Raw genomic sequence first — 20,578 nt, 5'->3', positions numbered from 1 at the left:
TAAGTGCCAAACTTATGGAGTGTTTATGTCGCGTGTGAGAGAGCAAATAGGCTCAAGCCCTGGCCCAAGGTCGAGTCTGCAATGCCCTGACGTGAATGGGTGGTGATTTGATGTTGGCGGGTCCTGTTTCTACAGAGAAAGGGCGGCCAACAGGCTGCAAGTCGGAAATTTGCGCAAGTTGCGCTGGGTCATCAAGCCTTTCAGACTACTTTTTGGACCATACGATCTAGACTCAGGTTTGGCCCATTTCTTCGCACACTCGTGGTCCATTCAGTGTGCCTCAGGTCCGTTCGGACTTTGTTCTCAGTCCGTTCGGACTGTGTTTCCACTCCATTCGAACTGTGTGTTATCCCGACCTAGACCTGACTTTTCTTCTTATTTCTTCTCTGTTTTCCCCATTTTTCTACGTGTGACGGTTCCCATGCCTTTTCCCGCTATTGTACAAGCCATTTTTTATGATAACGCGATTGTCCGAATAATTATTTATCTCGATAATAATTAAATATTCGTTCGGTTTTCAGGGTATTAGAGAGATCAGAGAGCGCTGAGAGTTTGGGCCGGAGATTGTACCGCGGAGGTTATATGGAGGATTCGCGTCCACCTGAAGACGACGAAAGATCGGCAGAAGTCTGATGACATCGGCTTTTGTCGCTTTTCTATGGTTTTAGTTGCGTTTCACCTCTCTTTTCCGTACAAATCTAGCATTTAGGCTCCATTTTGTACACAAATATCGTTTTTTGCTCTTTTGTGTAATTTCAAGAATATTCGCATAATCGGATGGAAACGAAGCTAAAACAGTGTTTTTGGAGCTTAGTTAGACCAAGTGGACGATCAGGATAAGCTAAGGAAGGCCATGGACATGTCATCGAGCGAGAACTGGACTTCGAAGCGAAAAAGGGAGAATCTCAATGTTGAGAACATCGATATCGACGTTTTATAACATCGATATCGACGTTTTATAACATCAATATCGATGTTCCTCAACATTGATATCGACCTTTTGAGTAACCTCGAGATCAGACTTTTAGATTTTGTGACCTAGACGTTTCCGCCTCGAGATCTGAGCTGGACCGATATTGACCTTTTTCAACTTCGTTATCGACCTTTCATAACATCGAGATAAGGCACTTTGGGAGAATATCGATGTTAGAAAACATCGATTTTGAGGTTTCTAATATCGATATTTCGATATTTCTATAAAAAAGATCACACGTAAACCGAGAGAGAGTTCGCACATTTTCGTACTTTTCAATACTTTCGATATTTTTTGGTTCTTGACATTTTAGGGTACGAATTGGTGTGGAGATTGTTATATTTCATTATTCAAGGATTGATTCTCTATACTATAAGTCTTCTATTCCTTTTTCTATTGAAATGTTGTATGAATTCATGTCTACTTCGCTTTCCTCCATGATGTTGAGTAGTTTACTTGCTATAGGCTAGGGAGTCTAGCCATGTTACAAAATTATCAATGTGTTTAAACGGTTGATGCATGTCTAAGTTAGATCTGGTTTTATGAATTGAACATAATGCTTTCTTAGGAATGATCACCCTATAGAATTGAACTTGGATTAGTTAATTAATAACGAAATTCGTTCATAAGATAGGTTCAATTATTAATTTTAAACGCATAGATTGGACTTGATAAGGAATTCTTAATTCGACCTAGGAACTATGATAGCAGATGTTAATGCGTCTAACGTAAACCTAAAGATGTGAAAGGTGATGGGAAAACGTTAGTTAGAGAATGAAGATTCCTGACCGGATGCGTTCTAGAATAGAGGCCTGAGTTTTCTGAATCGACCTTAGAATGCAAACCAACCATATCTATTTAGATAGTACGTAGCATCGGTGAACCCTCGAACCTACAGTGTCTTTAATTTTTGTTTTCCCTAACCAACCAACAAACTATTTTGCTCTCGACCTTCTCTAGGATCACCATCGACACCATCACCTCTCGGTCTCTGTGACCCTGGTACTACATCGAATCCATACCTTGCGGAATCGACTTAGTCTAGATTTTATTACTTGACCATCCATTTACCTAGATTGGCACGATCAAGTTTTTTGGCACCGTTTCCGGGGACTGAGATTCAGTCTTGGTGCCAGTTTAGATTCTAGTTTTCCACCATCATCTACTTTCTTTCCACCACCATCAGATTCCCTTCTTTCGGGAATCAGAACTTTGATTCCTTCGGTTTATGACCAGGAGCCATGGAAGTCAAACTCTATTTCCTCTTGAACCAGAAATAGTAAGAACTTTTCAACTCTTAAGGCAATGAAGGAGATTGGAACAATAGAAGACAACATAAATGTTGACGACTATCCTGCGCATAACGCTGCTCCACTGAGAGGAGTCGAGCGAAATGAAGTGCTTACTTTTGGAGATTACACTGCTCCAAAGCACACTTCACTATTTTCTTGCATTCGTAGACCGGGAAACAAGCGAACTCGCCTCGATCTACAACCTGCTTTTATCCAGATGCTATACGGGAGTGCTTTAAGAGGTAACTCTACCGAGGACCCCAACTTGCATCGAACTCTGTTTAAATCTCTGTGTCAGTCTGTTAGAGTAGCGAACGAAGTTTCGACTGAGGAAGTGCCACTTCTTGGTTTCCCCTTCTCTTTATCAAGAAAAACACTCGAATGGCTCTATGCTCTGCTAGCAGATTTGATCCATACATGGGATCAACTTGCTGACAAGTTCATGAACCGATTTTTTCCTGCTCATAAGACTCAACTTGCGAAGAACAAGATTAACTCCTTCTCGCAAGAACATGGAGAATCCTTGAGTGAAGCATGGGAACGATTCAAGGAATATCGAAGAGCATGCCCTCATCATAACTTCGACAGATACTACCTTTTGTTAAGTTTCTTGAACGGATTGAGGGATGAGATAAGGTTCTACATTAGCTGTGCCAGCGGAGGTAGCCTTCAAAAGCTAATCTCTGATGAGTTGGAAGAACTAATCGAACGTACGGCTAGCAATAGAACCACTCCAATTGAGTTCTCGAGAAAAAGGTGTAATGTAGAGAATGTTAGTGAAGTATAGGCTCTGAAAGTCGAATTAGCAGAACTGAAGATGCAGGTCTATTCATTGAATCGTAACGCCTCAGGCAAAACATCAGATCAGTTCAATGGAGACTAGTCGATGTTCTCTCAAGAATAAGGGGTTGAGGACGTTAATATGCTGCTAACAATTCTTATTCCAACACCTACAACCCTGGTGGGAGTAACCATCCTAAATTCTCTTACAAGAGCAATAATTACCAAAATGTTCCTCAAGAGAACAGGAACCGAGCGTTCCAAAACTCGAGACCATTCCAAGGTCAAACTTTCCAACAGAGACCTCAACAACTGTTAAGAATACCGAGGGTATCAAGGGAACCAACAGTTTAGAGGTCAGCAACAACAACAACCTCAGCAAAAATTGGATCAGACCCCCCGATATAAAGTTAATGCTCGAGACGCTCTTGCAAGGGCAATCATCTATGAACAACACGATGCAAGGGATGGTCATCGAACAAAGTGATCTAAAGAAGCAAATCCAAGGGATAGAGACCCATGTCAAGCTTTTAGACAACCAGGTAGCTTAACTCGCAGCTAAGCCTAGCAGAACGCATGGCACACTACCTGATAAACCTGAACCAAACCCTCGTGAGCAATGTATCGTTGTCTTCTATGTGAATGGCAACGAAATTTACGGAACGAGGAGAATCCTTGCTGAACAAAGGAGAGCCTATTTAGAGAAGCAAAGGAATCTAACCGAAGAGGAACCGGAGGACGTATACGTTCCATCACCTCCCGACCACCTCCTATGCCGTTCTCGCAGCGATTGCAACGTACTCCGCCAGTTGACGGTGAGTTCACGAAATTTGCTGATATGTGGGAAAAGATGAAAATTGTCCAGCCTCTACAAGAAGCTATAGCGCAAACACCATCTTACGAGAAGTTTCTTAAAGACTCACTCGTTAAGAAGAATAGAAGAGGAACCATTAATCCTGACAACTGAATGCAGTAAGTGCTATACTGCAATAGGACCTACCAGCCAAGATGGCAGATCCAAGAAGTCTCTCTATCCTGCCAATTGGGCAGTGTCTCTATGCCTAGCGCACTGTGCGACTTTGGAGCGAGTGTGACTCTATTACCAAAGGCCACATATGATAAGTTGGATTTGGGTGAACTAGAGCCCACTAAAATGATCTTGCAGCTGACAAACAAGTCAGTGAATGCCCCTCTGGGAACTTTAGAGGTTGTACCACTTAAGGTTGGAAATATCTAAGTTTCGATCGATTTCGTGGTTACTGATATGGACAACAGAAATGACGAATCAGTCATCTTAGGACGTTCATTCCTCAACATTGTCGATGTCGTAATTCATGTCCGGAAAGGATGCATCGAGATGCATATAGGAGATGAGGACATTGAATTCAAGCTGGAACTGAAGCCAGAACGGGCTAAAGAAGAAAATGCATGGGCATTGACTGTTCCAGAAGAACCGCCTAGTTCACCGGAAAAACAAATTCTGCAACCGAAAGATAAGGGTAAAGGAATTGCCTATGATGAAGATGTCTACATCCTGTCAGTGGCTAAATCTGTAAACTCTAAAGAATGCTAAATGTATTTTTAACAATCTAAAACAATAAATAAGGAAACAACATAACCAAGGTGTGAAGCAAAGCAAATATCTGGTAAAGAAATGCACAAACTAATTAAGAAAACAAGCATTTCTGGCTTTGATCAGAACGTTGATGATTGAAACAATCAACATCAATCTTAACCAAATAAAAAAACATGTCACTTCTACTTACAGTTTTTCTGATAAAAAAATGATTTCGAACAAATACATATAGTAAAACATTAATGTTGTCAAGGTATGTGAAACACAATTTTTAAAAATTATATTGACAATCACCTCTAAAGTTTCGATGTTATTAGAGGACAGTGAGTTTTTAAGATACAACAGCAGCATGTTCAGAATAACTTTTCTCGAATACCAAGTTAGCAAACTTAGAGATATATATGAGTAGAGAGAGAATTATGTGAAAGTTTTTTCTTTTTTTTTTCCATGTCAAATGAGCTAATTTAAGACTCATATTTATTTTAGAGGGCAGAGTATCCCTTTATTAATGATAAAATCTACTAGGTTTGATTATGATATTATTGTCGACCCAACTTGCTGCCTTTGCGGAAATATTGAAGGAATTCACCAACACCTTTTTTTACACTGTCCTTATAGCATTGCGCTATGGTCTACCTTTGCGGAAAGATGTTGGCCAGACCCGCCGATGGGGATGAATGCGTGCATTGTGTGGATCAAGGACAACTCACATAACACAACAAGAGATCGACTAACCATTGCCAAGCTCATCTTTCAAGTGACATTACATTTATTTGGTAGGACAGGAACAACTGTATATTCAAGAATGAGTCGAATTTCGCTGAGATATCAGATGGAAACTTGATAAGGCGATGCAAGACGTTGTACTCTCAATCAAGTTGCAGCACCATAGAAGAACATGCTCACTATTGGAGAATTGATATTTTCTTATGCGTCAAAACTCGACTAATGTGGAGTGATCGTTGATTCTTGTTCTTGTAATGTCTTTTTTATTTTGACCACTTATGATGGAAATTCGTTGTAATATTTTGCTTGCAGGCATTAATGTCCTGGATGTAACAAACTGATTTTTGTAAATGTACATTCACATTAAAACAAAAAAATGATATTATTATTGATATCAATCTATCATAAATGATTGATTTTCTATAGATTTTATTATAATTTATTTTGTTATATTAACTAACAATAAATATTCAATATTTTACAAATTTGTATTTAAAGTTTTTTAGAATCTTCCACATATTAGATTTTCATGTGTTAGTCTCGTTTTGATTTTTTCACATAAACCCGGATTCAATTTTATATATATAACATTGGGTTCTCAATGTAAAATTATAAATTTATTATTACTCATATACCCACGGATACTTACTCTTCTCATATTTTATTACTTGAACTTGAATTCAAATTTTGAATTTTTTTATAAAATTATTACCGTATCATCTTATTAAATTTTCAAAATACCAGAATTTCTGAATATCCGACCTACGAGTCGAATCTAATATTCGAATTTCGAGTTTTTTTTCATCCATAATTTTTTCACGCATACCTTATATCAGTAATTGAACAATACATTAGAAAAAGATTAGACAAGAGCATGAGCTTGACTAAGGGGTCAACTTAAAAAAAAAAATTCATTACCCCTGCATATTGGAGAACATTTTTTTGATGTGTATAATACTAAACATTGTTAAAAAAAAAACAATTTGGTAAGGGGTGCTTGTATTAATGAAATCCAAGGTACATAGTATCATGAAAATTATTAAAATATAAGTTATGGGCAAAAGTTACCCTAGGAATATTTTACATTTCATAGAAATGAGAGAGTTTTCTCATTAATATCATTTAACACATACACTTAGTTTGTGTACAAAAAGAAGCAATTACAAAAAACAGTGGACTCCCATATTCATGTGGGCAAAATGGTTAATGGAACAGCATAACTCTAACGACGGTCTCCGGTTAGAAAATACCAATCCTCAAGAAAGTTCTTTGTTGCTGGGACGTTCCTTAGCTGTTGTGACAGCAATAACGTTCGAATCCTGCGATCCAACTTGGCACGCATAACCTGTAACGGCTTCGACTTCTGCTTGAATATCCGTGAGTTACGCTCATTCCACACCATGTCAACGACTTGGTGGAGTAAGAGTTTGGACAACACCAGCCTATTATGGCTAGCATCATGCTGCGAGTTCTGCCATTGGTGGCACAATAAGATGTCAGATGGAGGTTGCGGCCAACAACATTCTGCAAAAAATTCCCATAATGCCTTGCTAAACGGACAGGCAAAGAAGAGGTGTCCATGAGTCTCCACATCCTGGCTACATAAGCAACAAATCGGGTCAACCTGATAGCCCCATCGTAACAACCTGTCCTTCGTCGGCAGCCTCCGAAGCAGCACCTGCCAGTGTAGCATCGCTAGTCGTGGGGTCGTATGCTTTAGCCAGACATTCTTGTACCATTCCACCTGTGGTCCTCTCATTCTGATCAGCTCCCATGTTGCTGCGGTAGAGAACATCGCCTTGAAAACGTCCGCCTTCTGCTTCCACAGTGTGATGTCTTGACCATCAGATTCCGTTGGAGGAGATATGGCTGCCAGCTGGATTTGGATCGCCTGGATTGCTTCTGACCTTGCGCCCGGTAGCCGCCAGTTTCCATCTATAACAACATCTGCCACCGAGGCTTCACGGTTGATCCTAAGCAACCGTGGACCTACCTCCCCTGCAAGGCTAATGAATGACCCTAAATCTGTCCAGCAGTCATCCCAAAAACTTGTAGATTTACCGTCCTTTACTTCCTTTCGGAGGAACATTCGAGCTTTATCTTTAAGGCTGAGGAGCTTCCGCAATATCCAAGAGCATCTGCCATTAAGTTTACAAGTCCAGAAGTTGTCAGATTTGAAAACATTATACCTTGTCCAAGCGACCCATAAGGATCCCGATTTGGTGAACAGGATCCATATTAACTTCAACCGGAAGACTGTATTGTAATCCTCCAGCTTTCTCAGGCCAAGACCACCTTCTTTTTTCGGAGAGCAGATTTTGTCCCATGCTACACGGTATGACCCAACGGCATTCAGACTTCCTTTCCATAAGAATTTGGAACATAATCCATCTACCTGCTTGAGGAAGAGCTTCGGAAGGGCAAAGATTGAACTCCAAAAGTTGACGAGGCCATAGATAACCGTCGAGATTAGATGAACCCTGCCAGCGTAGGAAAGAAATCGGGTACTCCATGCTTGGATTTTGCCTTTTATCCGTTCTAGCAGTGGCTGGAAGTCTGTGCGGGTTAACTTGCTAGAGTGTAGAGGAATTCCCAAGTACTTAACTGGTAAAGTTCCACGGTTGATGCCTATCTCCGCAGCTATTAAGTCAGCCGTCTCTTCGCTAACGCACCCCAGGAATATTTCATACTTGTTCTGGTTCATTACAAGCCCCGAGCCCCTGCCAAAATCCTGTAGTATAAGCATAACCTGCTGGAGGGAGCGGTTATCGGCGGAGCTAAAGATCATAACATCATCAGCAAACAAGAGATGTGTTATGCTAGGCTGGAAACACCGCGGATGGAGCTGGATTCTACCGCAAGCTGCCCCTTGATCCAACATCCTTGATAATACTTCCATTGACAGGATAAAGAGATACGGAGACAACGGATCACCTTGCCGTAACCCCTTCCTTCCCTTAAAATAGCCAGCTAATTCCCCATTAATCGCCACTGAAAACTTCGGTGTTGTGACACACGCTTTGATCCAATTAACATAGCGTGGAGGTAGGTGTAAAGCCCTTAACACTCTCAAGAGGAAGTCCCAGGAGAGGGTGTCGAAAGCCTTTCGGATATCGATCTTGACCATAGCACTTGCTGTCGTGTTCTTACGATTGTACTCTCTGATTAAATCAGTGGCCAACAGAATATTCTCCATCATTAAACGCCCCTTTAAGAATGCGGTCTGGTTGGGAGAGATGATCTCTTGAAGGATTGGTTTTAGGCGTTGGGCTAGCAGCGTCGATATGATTTTGTACGTTGTATTGCAACAGCTAATCGGTCGGAATTATGATAATCTCATTGCTCCCGCCCTCTTAGGCACCAACGAGATAATAGTGGCATTAGTTTGTCCCAACAGCTGACCATACTCAAAGAAGTGTAGCACTGATCGAGTCAGATCCGATCCCGTAACAGCCCAAGTTGCTTGGAAAAATTCTTTGGGGAATCCATCGGGCCCTGATGCCTTATTTCTCGGCATAGACATCAAAACCTGCTTGATTTCATCAGGGGAAGGAACACGGGTTAGCGACTCAGCCAAGTCAGGGGGACAACTATACCTCAGGAGATCACGTAGCGTTGCTGTTGGCGGGGGATTGACTGATTCATCAAGCTTGCCGATCAGGTTGGTGTAGTAGTTAACAACATGTCTCTTGACATCCTCCATTTCTGTGACGCGTTGGCCAGCTTCATCTTCTAGGAAGTAAATATGGTTGTTTGCGTTCCTAGCATTGGCTACTCTATGGAAGTAAGAGGTGTTCTTATCTCCTAGTTGTAACCATTTCACTCTTGACTTCTGGCGGAAGAACCGCTCCTCAGCAATAGCCAGGAGAGTCCATTCCTTCCTCAGGGCCTTCTCCTCCATGATTTTTCCTGATTCAGGCGAGGCTAGCAGCTCAGACTGAATCAGCTTAAGTCTGGTCTCTATGGAGGTAACCCGCTGGGACAAGTTACTGAATCTTCGCGAGTTTAATTGTCGTAGAGGATCCTTGATTGCTTTCATGGCTTTACAAAGCTTGAACTGATCGTTCCCTCGCCAGGATGCAGTATTCCAATTATCACTCACAACCTGCATAAAGTCCGAAACCAACATGAGATGGTGTTGGAACTTATATGGTCTCCTTACCTTCACCGGGAAGGCCGGGAATCTGATTATACATGGGGCATGATCAGAAGGGCCCGGGGGAAGGAACTATGCATATGACGCGGAGAGCTGGTCCATCCAAACACTATTACACATTGCTCTGTCAAGCTTCACAGAGAGTGGGGATGCCGGCTGGTTATTACACCATGAGAAACGCATCCCACTACTAGGGAGGTCCGTCAAACCAATGGAACCAATGCATTCAGCTAGCTCATGTCGCCCTTGGCTCTGTGAGATAGGGATGTTATTATCTGACCGGTCAGAAGCATACAAGGGTTGATTATAATCGCCTACAATCAACCAGGGGGCTGCGGCCAGGGGAGGGTAACTTGACAATGAGTGAAGTTCCTGCCAGAGTTCTTGTCTGGCTGGTGGCTGGTTACAAGCATATACGAAGGTGGCAGAGAACGATAACAGGTTGTCCGGAGTACAAATGCTGCAAGTTATTGCTTGCTGTGACATTGTGTAGACAGTAACCAGAAGGGAAGGGTCCCACACTAGCCAAATTCTGCCATGTTGATTTTGTGAGATCAAAAGATAATTTGGTTGATCCTCTAACCAAAGGCCTTAACAGAGATCAGGTAAAAATATTATCGAGGGGAATGGGATTAAAGCCCATAGAATGACAAACCACCATGATGGCAACCCAACCTATCTGGACAAACCATCAGTGTTAGGTTCAATGGGACAACCGAATTGTGGGGGGTCGATGAGATCGCTCGAGACTGATGTCTCTTCACATTCCTATGATAAGAGTGATACAAATTGGGAAGGTTGAAGTTTATACTCTTAAAGATTCTCTTATCTCCTACGAGAGTGGAGTATATTGAGATACTCTCAAAGAGAAATCTCCTATATCAAGTATGAAGTGGGCCGCTTCTATGAGAATGACAAAAGGGCTAATTCTCTAGAGTACTTGATGAAATTTACCAGGTGTCTGCACCAAACTATTATGTGTCAAGCCACTTTTTCGGTTGTATCCTTGAATTTTTCCATATCTCTTTAGAGATGAAAGTATCGGTAGGCTTGCCACCTATCTTCCACACAACCACATCTTCCTCTTCTGTAAGTGTTTTTTTTATAAGGTTTTGTATTGATTAACTAAAATAATGTACAGAGTTTACATAGTAGGAGCCAAAGTGGCATTTTAGGCATCATCAGCCTGCTCAAACCCAGAATACAATAACCTCAAAAAAATTTTGAAAACCAATACTGAATACATTGCTCTGTAAGATCAGGAGTTACCGACTGCAACGAAGCAACTCTTGTGCGGAACATTACGTCTGTTTCCCGGATTAAGGCTTGAGTATCCTGGAAAGTTCTTATACATATATTTGTGTATGTGTATGTATATATGTGTGTGTATTTTTTTGATAGAATCAAAACGGGCCTAGCCCGTGAGAAGCCCGGTCCGTATAAATTTAAATCTGCAGAAGAGAATATTCTTATTTGAATTTGAAATTGGATTCAAATCCGCAGAAAATCTATCAAATATGATTGAGATAAGATTGAGATAATATCAAAATAAAATCAAATTTGAATTTTGAAATTCAAATTGATTTGTTTTGAGATTCTCCCCTCTACTATAAATAGGGGTCTTGGGTTAGCTCATAAAAAACACAAAAAAAGAAATAAGCATTCTAGAGGAAAAAGAGCATTCACATATTTGCTCATATCTCTCTCTGAGTTCGCTTGGTATTTGGAAAGCTTCTTCCAAATACGCGGTCGTTGTATCCTGGGAGTTCACCGTGCTCCAATAGCCTCGAAGCTTTAGAGGTGGCACGGAAATCGAACTTAAGGAAACTGTGTTTCACAGGCCTCGACAAAATAATTTTTTAATTTCAGGTACTTATCTGGAATCGCTCGAATCGCCGGAGTTTTGCCGTCGTCAACAACCGCCGTCGCTAACAGTCTTAAGTTCGATATGGTTAACACGAGGCAAACTTCTCGGGTAAGTGCCTAAATCTCCTTTTAATTTTGGTATAAAATCTCACACGAATTTGGATCTAAAAACAACTAGGTTAAAATTAAAAAAAAATTGTGAAAAAAAAAACCAAATAGTTGTTTTGTGAAGCCCAAATTGAGTTGAAGGCCCAAATTTAAAATTGAAGCCCAAATTCAAAAAGATTAATTGAAAAGCCCAAAAGAGTAAGCCCAAATTGAAAAGTTTAGTCTTGGCCCAATTTGAAGAGATTAATCTAAAAGTCCATAAGAGAAAGCCCAATATATTTAAAAGTGTTTTGTGAGAAGGAAAAAAAAAGGAAATATTATTATTTATCTTTTTTGGAAGAAAAGAAAAAGGTTAAACAAAATCGGAAGTAACTTTTCCTGTAAATTGGGGAAGCAAGCTTTGTCTTAGCGGGTCGGGTTTGAAGAGGAAGCCCTTTATACCCTCCTCATAGTAAGGACGTGGGAATCGGGGTGAACCCTCCGGCTATCACTGGAAGCGAGCAAAACCAATTTATAAGTTAAGTGAAACTCAGTTTAGTTTATAAGCTTTGTGAAAGCTAACAATGATTGGATTTATTCAACTGATATATTGATAATCCAAGAAATCCCATGGATTCAAATACTGCTCCAGGGAATGAGATTCCTGCTATGGATATCGATGAGAATCCTCATATAGCGGAGGTTACGAACCCCGTTAATCATGATGTTGCTGGCACAGATATGAATGATCAAGTGCCAAACGTTGCGAACGTTGTCCCACTAGGAATGCCTTCGGTTGTTGCGAACTCCGAAAACCAGGCAATTCCTATTGTGCCTATCGGCCCGGCTGAGAGACCTGAACAATTTAAGGGTCAAAATTTCAAACGCTGGCAACAAAAGATGTTGTTTTTCTTAACACAGCTTAAGTTGTCTCGGTACCTCACTGAAGAGGAACCAATCCCAGAGGAGGGCAATGCCCAATCTCTAGCTAGTTACCAACAATGGAAACATAACAGTTTCATGTGTTGGAACTTTGTGCTGAACGGTTTGGATGATTCGCTTTATGGTGTTTTCTCCAAATATGTTACGGCAAAGCAACTCTGGGAAGCGATTGATCATAAATATCGGGTCGAAGAGGCTAGCCAAGGACGAATGGTGGTAGCCAAGCTCCTAAACTACCGTATGGTATATACAAGGAGTGTTGTAGAACAAGTAGATGAATTACAAATCATCTTCCACAACTTGGCGGGAGAAGACATCATGGTAAATAAACGGTTCCAGGTGGCAACTCTGATTGAAAAATTGCCTCCCTCCTGGACGAGTTTCAAGAATGAGCTGAGACAAAAACCTAAGGACATGTCTTTGAAGGATTTACATCGTCGTGTGAGAATTCGGCAGGAATCTCAACCTATTCTTAAAATGAATGGGCAGTTTGGATCCAAGGCAAATGTCGTTGAGACGACTAAGGCCAAAGGGATTAAGAAGCGGAAGATTGATAAGAATGTCAACTCCAAGAAATTCAAGGGGAATTGCTACGTCTGTGGCAAGACTGGACATCTAGCGAAGGACTGCTACCATCGCAAGGAAGGTGCCCAGAAGAAAATTGGGAATAAAACCCAAGCTCATGTAGCTGAAGTAGAAGATGGGGAGTCTGAATTCGTAGCAGTTGTGTCAGAAGTGAACATGGTCGGAGATAATCCGAGAGAATGGTGGATTGACACTGGAGCAACCCGCCACATTTGTGCTAACAAATGGATGTTCACCACCTATGACACTGTCACCGGAGAAAGCTGCTATATGGGAAACTCTGCTGCATCCAAAGTGGAAGGCAAGGGTTCAGTCAATTTGAAGATGACATCTGGAAAGAAGCTGACGCTCACTGAGGTTCTTCATGTGCCAGACATTCGCAAGAACCTGCTCTCTGGATTTGTGATGTCAAAGAAAGGCTTTAAGCTAGTGTTTGAATCTGAGAGAGTTGTAGTGTCAAAAGATGGTGTGTATTTGGGTAGAGGTTATCTAGCAAATGGTATGTTCAAGATGAATGTAATGACCATTTGTAACACCAATGCGGCAAACAATATAACCGCAAATGATATTAATAAAGCTTCTACTTCTTCTGCTTACTTGATTGAGTCAAGATTATGGCATGGTAGATTAGGACATGTGAATCTTAAGTCTATGCAAAGATTAATGTCTTGTAATCTACTGCCAAAATTTAAATTAGACAAAGACCACAAGTGTGAAGTCTGCGAGTAAGCGAAATTTGGTAAGTCTTCGTTTAAAAATATAGAACGAAGTACTGAACCTTTGGAATTGATACATACAGATGTATGCGATTTGAAATATGTGCAAACCAGAGGCGGAAAGAAGTACTTCATTACATTTATTGATGATTGTACTCGATATTGTTATCTCTACTTAATGAGAAGTAAAGATGAGGCAATAGAGATGTTTAATCTCTATAAAAACGAAGTTGAAAATCAACTTGGAAAGAAAATCAAAGCTTTGAGAAGCGATAGAGGAGGTGAATATGAGTCACCTTTTGCGCAATTGTGCGCAGATCATGGCATCATCCATCAAACTACAGCCCCTTATACGCCAGAACAGAATGGCTTTGCTGAACGCAAGAATAGAACGTTGAAAGAGATGATGAATGCTATGTTAATAAGTTCTGGATCTCCTCAGAACTTGTGGGGGGAAGCAGTGATTTCTGCTAATTTTGTATTAAACAGAGTGCCCCACAAAAGGCTCGACAAAACACCCTATGAGTTGTGGAAAGGCAAATTTTTTTTTTTTAGATGTATTTCCCGACAAGACTCGGATATTTTTTGATCCAAGTGGTATGGAATCTCAAATAATTCATGAATCTTCTAAGCAATTAGAGGAAGAGGATGAAGAGCCTAGAAGAAGTAAAAGGGCAAAGAAACCGACTTCTTTTGGTTCTGATTATCTAACGTTTATGTTGGATAAAGAACCAAAGACATATCAAGAGGCTATGTCATCACCCGAAGCTCCTTATTGGAAAGAAGCAGTGAAGAGTGAGATTGAATCAATCCGACAAAATCACACTTGGGAACTTGTGGATCTTCTACAAGGATACAAACCATTGGGTTATAAATGGGTCTTCAAAAGAAAGATGAAACCAGATGGTTCTATTGAAAAATACAAGGCGAGACTTGTAGTCAAAGGCTATAGGCAAACTGAGGGTGTCGATTACTTCGATGTTTACTCTCCAGTCGCTCGAAAAACATCCATAAGGTTTATTATAGCCTTGGCAGCCTTACATAATCTAGAATTACATCAGATGGATGTAAAGACTGCATTTCTAAATGGTGATCTGGAAGAAGAAGTATACATGCTTCAACCTGAAGGGTGCAAAGTGCACGAACAAGAGGGAAAAGTGTGTAAACTTGTGAAATCATTGTATGGACTTAAACAAGCTCCGAAACAATGGCATGCGAAGTTTGATAGCGTAATGTTGTCAAATGGATTTCGGGTCAACGAGGTTGACAAGTGCATATATGTCAAAGGTAATGAGACAGAATTTGTGATTATCTGTCTTTACGTAGATGATATGATCATTACTGGTAGTGGTGATAAGGTGATTAAAGCTACGAAAACCATATTATCAAATCACTTTGACATGAAAGACTTGGGAATAGCAGATGTAATACTTGGTATGAGAATTATCAAGACACAAGACGGTTATACGTTATCCCAAAGTCATTTTATAAAACAAATCTTAGAGAGATTTGACAGAGATAGAAATTCTGAGGCCAGAACTCCAATTGATGTTAATTCTCATTTGAAAAAACATCACGGTGAGGGAGTTCAACAATTAGAATATCACAGAATCATAGGAAGTTTAATGCATCTTATGAATAGTACAAGGCCGGATATTGCTAATACCGTGAATAGGCTTAGCAGATATACGAGCAATCCAAGTTGTGATCATTGGAAGGCCATAATTAGACTCCTTAGATATCTAAGGTATACTGCGAATTATGGACTGCATTATACAAGATATCCAGCAGTATTAGAAGGATATTCTGATGCGAACTGGATATCAGATTCGAATGAGAATAAATCCACAAGTGGATATATATTCGTTGTTGGTGGAGGTGCTATTTCGTGGAAATCCTCTAAGCAAACGTGTATTGCAAGATCCACTATGGAATCTGAATTTATAGCTTTAGACCTTGCTGGTGAAGAAGCTGAGTGGCTTCGAAACTTTCTTGAGAATATTCCTATATGGCCTAAGCCGATATCTGGAATTTGCATACATTGCGATAGTCAGTCTGCAATAGGAAGGGCAAAAAGCCATGTGTATAAGGGAAAGTCGCGACACATCCGCAGACGACATAACTCTGTTAGAAAATTACTAACAGATGGTGTCATATCTATTGATTTTGTGAGATCAAAAGATAATTTGGCTGATCCTGTAACCAAAGGCCTTAACAGAGATCAGGTAGAAATATTATCGAGGGGAATGGGATTAAGGCCCATAGAATGACAAATCCACTATGGAATCTGAATTTATAGCTTTAGACCTTGCTGGTGAAGAAGCTGAGTGGCTTCAAAACTTTCTTGAGAATATTCCTATATGGCCTAAGCCGATATCTGGAATTTGCATACATTGCGATAGTCAGTCTGCAATAGGAAGGGCAAAAAGCCATGTGTATAAGGGAAAGTCGCGAAATTTTGCATTGCACATCATTTGCATTAGTTGCATGAGATGCATTTAGGTTCACCTAACTCAAGGCCCTATTTTGATTCTTGTGGGGGATTGTTGGATTTGGGTTTGTTTTGATAGAATCAAAACGGGCCTAGCCCGTGAGAAGCCCGGTCCGTATAAATTTAAATCTGCAAAATATTAAGAAAATATTCTTATTTGAATTTGAAATTCAAATTCAAATTGGATTCAAATCCGCAGAAAATCTATCAAATATGATTGAGATAAGATTGAGATAATATCAAAATAAAATCAAATTTGAATTTTGAAATTCAAATTGATTTGTTTTGAGATTCTCCCCTCTACTATAAATAGGGGTCTTGGGTTAGCTCATAAAAAACATAAAAAAAGAAACAAGCATTCTAGAGGAAAAAGAGCATTCACATATTTGCTCATATCTCTCTCTAAGTTCGCTTTGTATTTGGAAAGCTTCTTCCAAATACGCGGTCGTTATATCCTGGGAGTTCACCGTGCTCCAATAGCCTCGAAGCTTTAGAGGTGGCACGGAAATCGAACTTAAGGAAACTGTGTTTCACAGGCCTCGACAAAACAATCTTTTAATTTCAGGTACTTATCTGGAATCGCTCGAATCGCCAGAGTTTTGCCGTCGTCAACAACCGCCGTCGCTAACAGCCCATACATAACCCATATGAACTAGCTATTCCTAATAAAACTAATTTGCCCATACATAACCCATAACTAATAATATATTCGAATAAAAATTTCCTTGATAGAGTTAAACCTATAAGGCCAAGAACCCTAAAGTGCATACAAATAATTCATCTCTAAAAGGTCGTAATGAACCAAAGACTGAAGTAATGAACTAGCTATTCCTAATAAAACTAATTTGCCCATACATAACCCATAACTAATAATATATTCTAATAAAAATTTCCTTGATAGAGTTAAACCTATAAGGCCAAGAACCCTAAAGTGCATACAAATAATTCATCTCTAAAAGGTCGTAATGAACCAAAGACTGAAGTAATGAACTAGCAAGTGATGGTTGAAAGCAAATAACATTCGTTTTGATTCGGATTATCTTCTTAAGCTCCAAATTTTTTTCCGTGTATCTATTTGTTTCTTTCCCTCCATATCAAATATATCAAGCATTGCCAAGCCAAAAGGATCAGTAAATGTGGTGAATAGATAATAAGGGGCCAAGCCTGGGGTGAATAGATAATTTCCAAACGCCTACACACCCTCAACCCTATATCCGATGTGAATTGACATTAAAAGAAGATATGATCTCGGGATTGTGGGAGGTATTTGTATAAACTACACATTGGGAAAGTGTGGATATCCCAAAAGACCAATATGTCTTTCGTGGAATTTTTGTTGAGCGCAAATAGCCAATAGAGGAAAGCATATCCCAATACACTATTTAAACCAAATGACCTTGAACCAAGGAACGTTATGAGACGAGTCACGAGAACCTTTCCAAATGGATTTGGAAGAGAATCGGGGCATGGCCATACCTCGGACTATCCATTGGTGTGTGTCGGCGGAATTGTTTAGTTGAAATCCCGACAAGTGAGCAACAAAAGCTGGTTAGGGTAGAATCCATTCCGAATTTTGATAACTTCAGCAACCTTGGCATGCAAAGCCCCTAGCTGAGCAGGCCCAGTTTGGTCCAAAATGGGTGTATGAGAGCTCCTAAGGGAGTCCAAGGATCCATTCAGAAGGAAGTAGTTTTGTCGTCAACTATTGTGATAATAAAATCTGCGGCCCAAGATCGAAACTTAAAAAGTTTCTTGAATGTGCATGAATGTTTCAGCAATGGGTTTAAAGTCCATAAATGTTACAAGTAAATCAAGAGTTGTAATATTAGAAATGCAATGAATCTGAATACATACGAAAATACTCAAAAAGAGTTTCGATACTATGTAAGCATTAATGACACTAGGAGTGGGCATAGGTACTTGAAATCTGCGGGTTTTCGGGTATACAACCTCATGGGTATTCGAAATACGGATAACACTATATAATAAAGATGAAAACGAGTTTGATAAAGCCAAAAATCTAGATTACGGATTCGAGATCGGAGTTTGTTTAAACGACGACGGGTATACTCGGATACTCGAGTATGAATAAAATGACATTTAAATCCTTGTTATTTTAATGTATTTATAGTAAGTATTAAATATATTTTTAAATTAAAATACTAAAACACCCCCGGAATCAATAAAAATCAATGTTTCTAAAGTTTTGGAAGGGTTCAATACCCTCGGGTAATCGAATTCAACGATGGATATCCGAACCGTGCGTACTCGGACTTCACAAAAACTAAAACGAGATAATAACTTTTTCAAAACTCGTGAAGACGAAAACGAAACCCAGATACCCCAAAAAATCAGGGTACTCGACTCGTGTCCATCCCTAAATGAAACCATTTTGGTTTCCAATGTACCCCTACATTACATCATAATTACACATTTAATTTCAAATTCATTAAATATTAAAAATGGATTAAATATGTAGGGTAAAACCATTAAAATTCATGAACTTGTACAATGATGGAAAACTAATTCTTAAATTTTTTACTTGTCAAATTGATTCTAAACTTATAAAATATAAAATATGTCATTATAATTCCCAAATTAATATGTAGATTAACATTGTCAAAAAAAATTTCAGATACCAATTAACAAGTTTAAGAATTTTAATCACACATTTTTCAAATTTAGAAATAAATTTATCAAGTGAAAAGATTAGGAATTAGTTTTTCATCACTTTGTAAGTTCGAGTTTTTATGGATTTTTTCAAAATATGTATTAAAAATCGAATTAAATGAAAATTTTACTTTATTGGATAACTAAAATATTATTCGATTGCATTTATGAAAATTTTATGCTTATTGCTCTGTTACATCCACATATCACAAAAAATATTCTTCTCCAATCATTGATCCATCTCTACGGTATTCACCCTGTGATGTTAAAAATAACAAAGTTCAATTCTATATTATTATGTTCCATAAAACATTATAATTTTATCATTGAAAAATTTATATAATTAAAAGTAGTAAATTGCATATTATAAATAAAAAATTAGAAAGACAAAAAAAGAACGATATTATAATCACAGTTTTCGAGATTACCATCTTGGGAGATTGAGAGAATGCTCCCGGGCAATTCTTCAGACAAAGCTTTATGCAAGCTTCAAAAAAGACTGGTGGTCCCCACGGACATTTATCAAAACAAGCTTTCGCGCAATGTTCCAATGTCTCTCCGCTTGCTATCTCTACTGCCATTACCACCAACACTATCACCATCCACAACTTCAAAACCTGACTAATCGTCGCCATTTCGATCTAACTAAATACGCCGATTTTAAGATCTCCACTAGAAGATTATATCGTCTTCGGTTTCAAACTCGAACTACTATTTTTTTTTTGCTACGATATTTTTTATTGATGTATTCGTATGGCCTATGAATTCCTATTTATATAAGTTAAAAAGGGATAGATACTTAGTATTAGGATGATTTTGTATTTATTATCTTTCCTTAGATAAACTTTCATTTTTGGTCTCCTATTTTGATGGATGCAGAGGAGAATATATAGTAAGTTAATAAATATAAGATTTAGAACATGATGAAAATTTCTGATATATAATCACCATTTTTTTTATGTGTGATACCCTAATGTTATATATATAATAAATTAAAAAATAATTAAAAAGAATAAGAACGAAAAGTAGGTAGCACGAGAAAAATAAAATATATACATATAATATGACAAGAGTGGAGACTCCATTCAAGAAAAAAAAATATAAAATAAATAAAAAAAATTATTCTCCCCTTATAAAAAGGACACGACAAAGATGCAAAAGATGCACGAAGAGAGCACGAGAGAGAAAAAAAAAAGAAAAAAAAAATCTATATATATTTTATTAAAAATATATTTAAGGCGTTGATCATAGTCAAAGAAGTCATAAGTAGGAAAGCTAGTCAACATAATTCGGTTAGTGAATTCAAGTTTTTTTCTCAAAGTTTGTTTTCCCGTAAATTCAATGTTTATACGTGGGATAAATTTAGATTTATATATAGGATTAAGATTATGAATGAACATAATTGTCTGAGGAATAAAGTGATGAATAGTAACTATGCACAATAGTAACATAAATAGTAAAAATAATTATATAGTAGAATTAATCATAAAATAAAATAAATAAATAAATAAGTAAAAATGTGTAAAACAATACACCGTATTAGTATATAGTAATTCGTAAAAATGAACAATAAAAGTAAATAATAAAATTAGAACAGTAAAAATAAGGGAAAATTCCTTGAAAATTCGCAAACTTGCGATTAGGTAGAAAACTAATTCATAAACTTACAAGTGTTCCTATTTATTTCCAAGTTTGAAAAATTAGACACGATAATTCTT

General features: G+C 38.6%; 1 protein-coding gene and 1 long non-coding RNA gene across 2 annotated transcripts; one reads left to right on the top strand and one right to left on the bottom strand.

The window, feature by feature from the left end:
* Positions 1 to 2,278: 2,278 nt before the first annotated feature.
* On the top strand, positions 2,279 to 4,012 carry LOC104825201. The gene is made up of 3 exons (XM_010557486.1): positions 2,279 to 3,037; positions 3,294 to 3,587; positions 3,833 to 4,012. The coding sequence occupies exons 1-3, from the start codon at positions 2,279 to 2,281 to the stop codon at positions 4,010 to 4,012; spliced, it is 1,233 nt and encodes a 410-aa protein (XP_010555788.1).
* Positions 4,013 to 18,974: 14,962 nt separating this feature from the next.
* On the bottom strand, positions 18,975 to 19,583 carry LOC104825199. Its single transcript, XR_773550.1, has 2 exons — positions 19,289 to 19,583; positions 18,975 to 19,117 (listed from the first exon to the last, which is right to left on the bottom strand). It is a non-coding gene; the product is annotated as an uncharacterized LOC104825199 (long non-coding RNA).
* Positions 19,584 to 20,578: the final 995 nt, after the last annotated feature.

Source organism: Tarenaya hassleriana, unplaced genomic scaffold (assembly GCF_000463585.1).
Source record: "Tarenaya hassleriana unplaced genomic scaffold, ASM46358v1 Cleome422, whole genome shotgun sequence".
Classification (NCBI taxonomy): Eukaryota; Viridiplantae; Streptophyta; class Magnoliopsida; order Brassicales; family Cleomaceae; genus Tarenaya; species Tarenaya hassleriana.
Note: the sequence above shows the minus strand (reverse complement) of the source record. Positions and strands in the feature narration are given on the sequence as shown.

Excerpts from the sequence above, each read along its gene's own strand:
- LOC104825201 (XM_010557486.1), top strand. The coding sequence starts at position 2,279 with ATGAAGGAGATTGGAACAATAGAAGACAACATAAATGTTGACGACTAT. Across the intron at positions 3,038-3,293 it reads AAAGGTGTAATGTAGAGAAT|GAACCGAGCGTTCCAAAACT; the intron begins GTTAGTGAAGTA and ends TCAAGAGAACAG. Across the intron at positions 3,588-3,832 it reads TCAAGCTTTTAGACAACCAG|CGATTGCAACGTACTCCGCC; the intron begins GTAGCTTAACTC and ends CCGTTCTCGCAG.